Here is a 7833-nt window from a genome sequence, read left to right as displayed (position 1 = left end):
ATAAATTTTAAGTCGGATTTTACAAATATAGCACATCCTCCTCCACTCCCGTTTGCTCTGTCTTTACGTGAAACTGAATAACCCTGAATACTAAACTGTAATGATGGTTTGAGCCATGTTTCCTGAATGCATATTATATCTGGCTTTGGATTTAGATTATTTATGAAGCCTTTAAATTCTTGACCGTTTGATATTAAACTGCGAGCGTTCCACTGTAAAATTATAATTATGTAATGGTTTGAGACGCCTCCATTTCAGATGATCCTTCACCCTGTCGCAGTTCATCATGAATTCTTTCCCAGTCATTAACCTTAAAAAACTTTGCAGCTGCCTTCACTATAATTTATTTTTTCTGTTTTATTTTTTGCCTGTTCTGAGCAATTAATGATGTATGCCAGGAAGGGTATCAATTTTTCTAACGTAACGTTACCCTGGTTGTTGTCTSCCAYTGTYTTTYTCTCATAGTTAATTTTTGGAGCACTATCATTATTCTTCACCTGTTTCACTGCCTCAGCATAAGTAACTCTCTTTTCAGTTTTTACTTTTTGAATTTCAGCTGCCTCTTTTCTTATCATGCATCCTGCAAATGCCGCAGTGTGATTTCCTCCACAATTGCAACATTTGATAGGATTATTTCCACACTCACCATAAGGATGTTCTCCTCCACATCTCCCACCTCTGTTTCCCTTTACACACATCTGCAATATGTCCAAATCTTTGGCATTTAAAGCACCTGAGCGGTGGTGGAATATACTGCCTTACATTGAAACTCAAGTATCCAACCATTACCTTATCAGGCAGAACTCKATCTTTGAAGAYYARTAGTACAGATGTACTGTCCRTTTTCTCTCCATTCCTGAAGGCCTGTAGGCGTTTGATGTTTGTTACTTCCCCTCCTTTAATTATTTTCTTCAGCTCCTCCAAATTCTCTCCTATCGGTATTCCTGATATAACTCCTCTAACTCCTTTCTCTTCTCCAACAACCTTCCTTTCCGTCACTTCTTTTTTACACACCATTTGAAGTTTTRGAGCCTTGTTCTTTTGTTCAGSATTTTTACAAATGATGAGCAGGTTTCCATCTCTTAGGACTTTAGCTAGTTCRACTTCTCCAATAGCTCTCTTAAGTCCATTCGACAAACTAATAGGGCTYACTCYAACCATATCCTGTCCAGTCTKAAATTTTAGTATTACTTTAAACTCTTCCGTCATTATTTTCTTCCTTACTTCAGTCGCTTCTTCCTCATCTTCAAAGGATCTTTTCCCAGTGCTCATTTCCTTTCTTTTCTTATCTTTTCCCCCTCCTCTTTTTTTACTTTCTACCATACACCACCCTGTGTCCATAGTCTCGTCCTCCAAACTTCCCCCACTACTACTTGCCATCTGATCCACTCACAACCCGGATTATGCCAATCCACCCTCCTCTCACATGAAGAAGAAGAAGAAGAAGAAGAAGAAGAAAGCGCCCATTTTCATTTAGCACATGCTAGTAGCAACACGAAGGATCAGCACTTTTACTGTTACAGTTACCGTTCAAAACTACCGTAATCAGTTCAGTTAAATCTAATCTTGGCAACTTTTTCTTTGTCAACCGTAATAAATGTGATATTCAAATGACCTGTTATGACTCAGATTTTGGGTGTCTGCCCCCCTCTGCTGCTGCTGCATCGTTGTGGAAAACCTGGAGCGGCAGAGAAATCTGCGGCTTATATGTGCATGTTTACTGTTTTTTTTTGGTTTGTTTGTTTGTTTGTTTTACTTTGGGGTTGTGGCTTATAGTCCGGTGCGGCTCATAGTTCAGAAAATACGGACTATAATCCTTCCTGGGTTTTTTTCTGTGAAGAACCCAGAGAGGGTTATTTGATTGTGCTTTCTGGAAAACAATACATTTTTACATTTGGGCACTGCAAACGTCACACTTTTTCTGTTACAAACTGACTCCGGCCCCCACCAGAGAAGGGAAAAGTTATGTGGCCCTCACAGGAAAAAGTTTGGGGACCCCTGGTGTGGAGGATCGGTTTAGCATGATGCGCTCTGATTGTATATTAATGCGACTTTTACCAGGAGATTTGACAGTTGTGTCCAGTGATAGTGGATCAAGCTCTATTTTATTTATATTGTACAAATTATATTTCTACATGTCAACATATTTATTATCATTTGTAATAAAGTGATGCTAACACCAAAAATTCAGCAGTTATGAATCTGTTCTAGTCATCAAAGAGTCAATGTTGTGCTGATTCTAAGTAACTGAATCATTAACTGAATTACTTTTTTTTCATTTTAAAGTTCAGTCAGTGAATATATATATATATATGTGTGTGTGTGTGCGTGTGTGTGTGTGTGTTTCTGGCATTTTTTCCATTTCTCCTTACTTACAAAGTTCCTGTGTATCCTGGTGAACAATTGCATTCTCCAGTCACATGATGACAGATTGCCCCATTCTGGCATTGACATGTCCATTGACACCCATTCCCATAAGAACCAGTTTCACATTGGGCCTCACAGCGCCAGCCTCTGTATCCAGGAGTGCAGATACAGGATCCGGTGATAGGGTTACATAGTGCTCCATTCTTACATTGACATCTATTGCTGCAGTGGGGGCCCCAGTGGTCACTGTCACAAGCTGCGGAGAAGATAAAAATAAGCAGGATTTAGGCCTTCCTCTAATATGTATGTGCTGTCTGTGCATTAACATCTCTAATTTGCTGCTAAGTTTCAAGAGGAACAAAAAGACAACTTAAGAAATTATGAATGTTTCTTAATGCCTAGCTACATTTAACAAATTGAAATATCTAACCAACTGGTCGAAAGTCCCTTTGCAGAACTTCAGATTAAGTATAAAACTCAAACCCTCTAGTTGGAATTAATGTGGAGGGAAACTCTTTCAACAACATTAAGTGGGGGAGTAAGTTCTAAAAGATATGACTACTGAGTGCTACTACTTGCAACAGATGATGATGGAAGTAGATACTAAAGAAGTGAGGTAACATTTACAAAACATCAATGGGCATTCAGCTTTATCATCAGATCAAGCTAAATATATGTAACTGTTTATGTGCAGTGACAGTTTTGAAATTAGATAACATTTCACCAACTGAAGAGATCATAGTTGGCAAGACTCTGAATGTTATCTGATCCTGGGAAAACCATCTTAGTGGGAGGATAATCCCACATAAGACTTTGCTAGATGACTCCAAAGTCTTTTCCATAACTCTTCAAGGAACCGCCATCAATTCAGATAGCGTCCAGATCAGAAATTAAACTTTGAAGTAAAGTGTTCTATTGATAGATTTATTGACCTTTGCTATGTTCCTGCATAGAGTTGAAACTATCTGCACATGGTTAGATGTGTGTAATATGTCAACATAACAGGTTGTCATCAGATTTTCTGTCACAGTTTAAAAAGAATGTCAAAGAATAAAAATATTTGGCAGGACCCCAGATTTGGAGATAATTTAAGGTAAATACAGAGGATTCTAAACATACTTCCTTCAGAGTAAGAGGAGTTGAGAAAAGATGGCAGGCGTACCATATGTGAGTGTAGTTCAAAAGCTGATAGCATTTGGCATTTGGTGTGTAGTAGAATTTGGTAAGAACAAGAATTGAGAAAACAGGAAAAACATTCAACACAAACATAATGTAAAAACATGAACTCTTATACTATGCACAGCATGAACATAACTGAAACCAATCTATGTAGTGGTTTTCATCTTTAAACTATTCAGTATCGAAGGTTTACATTGGCATGTCGATGAGTTATTGTCATGCACTAAAAAGAGGGGATTCATTTGGTAGGAATCACAACTTCCAAGCTTTGTGGCAAGGCTAAAAGTACAGGTATGTGAATTTCAACTTTAGCACAAGAAAACGAGTATTGATATTTCAAATTTTTAAGATTCAGTAACTGTTGGAAAAATGAACAGGCTCCAGCTTGTGATGAACAAGCTGTAGCTTGTTTATGCATAAACTACAGCTTGAGTGGGTAAGTAGTGCATCGTTTTATGTCTTTTGCAGTCTAGCCCTGTATTACAAACCATAGCAGAGATGGGCTAATAGCAGAGATGTGAGCTACAAAGAGAAGGCAGAGATAGATGATAAAATGCATGTAATATCCTGATGCATTCAAAGCATATCATCTTGGTAACTTTGTGAAACCTGACCTAGATTAGAGAAACCAGATTAAAAGAACTTCAGGCGTCTCATTCACTTCTGAAGAACAAATTATTATTTTTTTCTTTGGCCCATTAAATACAAAAAAAAAAAAATACTACGTTGTGCCAGAGCTTAGTCACAAGGCTCTTTTTACATACACCAGAGTCCTGTGAAATGTCACGATCTGCTCTATTCGCTTTTTGTGTAAGATTACTTCTTTCACAATGACATCTTCATATTTTACACTGAAAAAATTTCACTGGGGTACAGTTACTAAATTAGATCCCATAACTTGATCAGGAAGTTTTTTTAGTTGCTGGCAAAAATCTTACTTTCCACACAAATAAAGTTGGAATGCTTTTTTGTCCATTTCATTCTTACAGAATCTACCAAGAATTAGACAATAAAGGTAACAAATGGAACAATTGGAAATAAAATTGACTATTTCTAATGGGAGACATAAAAACACAAAAAATAAGATTGACAAATAAAAAAAAGAAAAAGGAAAACTGCTCAATGATGCAATAATTATAATTTGTAATAATAATAACAATAAATAAAGCTCCGCAGAACCTCAAGCGTCCCTCGCAGCCAAGCGCCGCTCCGGCCTATGGCCAACGCGGGGGATCCAGCTCCGCCGCCCGCCGGCCATCGCGTACGCTCACGCACAGTTTAAGCAAGCATCCACGAGGCCGTATGCACTGATGAGATCGGCATGGTTCCCTGGCATCACACCACAAATTTGGTGCAGATCAGTCGATATGGAGAGTAGATATAGCTGATCGAATGACCTAGGGGGCGCAGTGTAGTAAAATTACAATTCAATCCTGTTGGGCTCACACATGCTGTTCCGGGTCAAATTGACCCGCCAATTAAAATCAAGATAAATGAGTCATGCAGAGAGTATTTATGTTTTCCTCCATTTTTACTGAGTGTCCACTCAGTGTGGGTGGAGTTTGCCCACGGGAACAGAATAGGTTCCCGTCAAAAGTTGTATGAACACCTGCTTTCTCGCAGTTCATTGTGAAGTAAAGAGAGCAGGGAGAAAGTGGGTTTGTGTGTGTCTGCGTGTGCAGGTGTGTGTGGTGTGCTGGGGTGTGTTTGTGTGTGTGTGGTGAAATAAGGTTCATAGCTGTAAGGAAACAAATAGAATTGAAAATTTTGTATCTTTTTTGCACTTTAACTGTCAAATTGACCCGAACAGTATCAATGTAACAAATAGACGCAGGGGGGGCTGCAAATGTGTAAAATGAATACATTTTCAATTTATATGTAGAGTTCACCTATTAAGACAAATTAAGAAAATGTTTCATGCAATAAAAATACTTGCAACTATTTTAAAAATATTTTAAAACTTTAAAACGGGTCAATTTGACCCACAACATAATAGGAGGGTTAAATATTTTGAAATAAATCTTATCACATTTTGAACTCATGACTGCTGCATTTTTAATGAAATTATAACTGTAATATGTCATGAACACACTTAAATTGAACACAATTCCTCAATATTTTAATTAAACGTTGCCATGACACTGCCATGTTGCCACTGACATCTGGTATTGGTTTCCTTATTAGTGAGAAGACTGGCATTACATGCTGTTCACCAGTGCTCCATAATCTGGTGTGTAACTTGAAACTGCAACTGTGAGTGCACCTTTCAGATGTGCATCAGTGAGGCATGTTCTGTGTTTGTTCTTGATGAAGTTCATGTCAGAAAACGCTGATTCACAGAGATAGGTTGAACCAAACAGGCTGGTAACCTTCATAGCTGCTGTGCATACACCACTGCACCATCTATTTTACTTGGCTTTCAACACCCGCAGGATCTAGATTTAAATAGTATGTTTTTGTTTTTAAACTAAGTTTTTATTTTTTTTATTATGTTGTGTTTTAATGTACAGCACTTTGTATCAGCTGTGGTTGTTTTAAAGTGCTTTATAAATAAAGTTGGTTTGGTTTGATAAATCTAGAGGGCAAAGGAAAGTCAAGTTATAACGTAATAATGTAGCTGTCGCATTCAGCCTTCAGTTTTTTCAGTGGCTACCTGTATTAGCTGTGTGCACGTTTTCCTGCCATGTTGCCCGTACTGGACTCTAATTGAGCTTCTCTTTATTAAATTATAATAAACATCATCATCATCATTTTGGTCTCAGCATTCATCCTCACCACCACCAACCACAGTTTGACAGTTTAAGTTTTGGGAGAAAATATGTGTATCTGAACAGCTGGATTGATACTTTATCTTGTTACTTGTGTTGACATTAGCTGCATTGTGTTTCCAGCAGTGCTCCTTGGTGATGCACGCAACATCTCAGGCAGATTAGCCAATGTAGAGAGGAGATACAGCTGTTTGATTAACCTAGGGAGTGCAGTGGAGTCAAGTTATGACGTAATGCTATTGGGGTCTTTAGAGGTTCACTAAAGTCAACCATAAAAGTCTGGTGGAAATCATATGAAGCCTGGTTGATTTAGAGGCGATTGTAGACATGGCTGGCATGGTTATTTGCTAATAAGCCACATGCTTCAGCTAGCAGCCACATTCACAGAGTTCATCATCATGTCATTTTATATCAATTTGCACAGCATTGAACTCATTTGAATCGTAGAGTAAAAGTAAGACTTCAGGCAGACAAAAACAGGTGACTTCCTGTTGGAGGGGGCGTGGCTACTGTGATGTCATCAATTGACCATGTTAATGTGATCAAGGCGGATCGATAATGAGACATGGAAGGTCTGATGCAGTTGTCACTTTGCTTGTAGAATTTATTGCATTTTAATATTTCATGACACAAAGCCAAAGTTTGACGCTCAGCCACGCCCACATGCTTTGATGTACGAGGATTCTTTTGATAACTTCATATTCAATGTCTTAAGTGTGTGCTGAGTGAGTTTGAAGTCTGTATCTAAGAAGCTGTATGAGGAGTTCGATTAGATGCGACGTCTATGAAAAACACGAAATAGTGGCTTTCATTCAAAATGGCCGACATCCTGTTGGGTTTGGACTATGGCTCCAAGAGACTTTTTTGTACAACCTGACAAGATACACATGTGTACCAAGTTTCATAATTCTAGGTTAAAGCATGGCTTGGGGCTGATTATTTAAACTCTTCTAGGGGGCGCTATTGAGACATTAGGCCACGCCCACCAAATATTGCACTTTATCCCAGTCCGGAAGCCGATACATCAAAAGCCCTAGGAGGAGTTCGATCAAATGCGAAGGCTGTTAACGGCCAAATTGGGGTGAAATTAGCAAATTCAATCCAAGATGGCCGACTTCCTGTTTGACTTGCACTATGAGAATAATTGTAAATACTGAGTGTCTTGGGGAGTTCAACAAGTGTACCAAATTTCAAGTTTCTATGAGAACGTAAGTGAATCGGAAAGGGTCTTTTGACATTTTCTAGGGGGCGCTGTTGAGCCATTTTTTTTTTTTTTGCAAATTTTGCGTAGACCTTAAAATACGAATATTTTTAACAGTCTCTATGGGCCCACCAATTTTGGTGAGTTTTTGAATATGTTAAAGCCCGCAAAAAGGCAATTTATTTGTCAGAAGAAAAAAAAAAACATTTGAAAAACAATAGGCCTTCGCAGCGCTTAGCTGAGTTTTTGAATATGTTAAAGCCCCCAAAAAGGCAATTCATCTGTCAGAAGAAAAAAAAAAACATTTGAAAAACAATA

General features: G+C 38.2%; 1 protein-coding gene across 4 annotated transcripts in view; it reads right to left on the bottom strand.

Annotated features, from left to right (window-relative positions):
• LOC103473513 (multiple epidermal growth factor-like domains protein 10) overlaps positions 1-7833 on the bottom strand; it is a 148212-nt gene that overhangs the window by 89910 nt on the left and 50469 nt on the right. For all 4 annotated transcript variants that reach the window (XM_008423817.2, XM_008423815.2, XM_008423814.2 and 1 more), the window contains one exon: positions 2377-2623. In XM_008423817.2, the coding sequence (XP_008422039.1) occupies positions 2377-2623 (247 nt within the window). The remainder of the gene's footprint in view (positions 1-2376; positions 2624-7833) is intronic.

This window comes from Poecilia reticulata, linkage group LG12 (genome assembly GCF_000633615.1).
Source record: "Poecilia reticulata strain Guanapo linkage group LG12, Guppy_female_1.0+MT, whole genome shotgun sequence".
In the NCBI taxonomy this organism is placed as follows: domain Eukaryota; kingdom Metazoa; phylum Chordata; class Actinopteri; order Cyprinodontiformes; family Poeciliidae; genus Poecilia; species Poecilia reticulata.
Note: the sequence above shows the minus strand (reverse complement) of the source record. Positions and strands in the feature narration are given on the sequence as shown.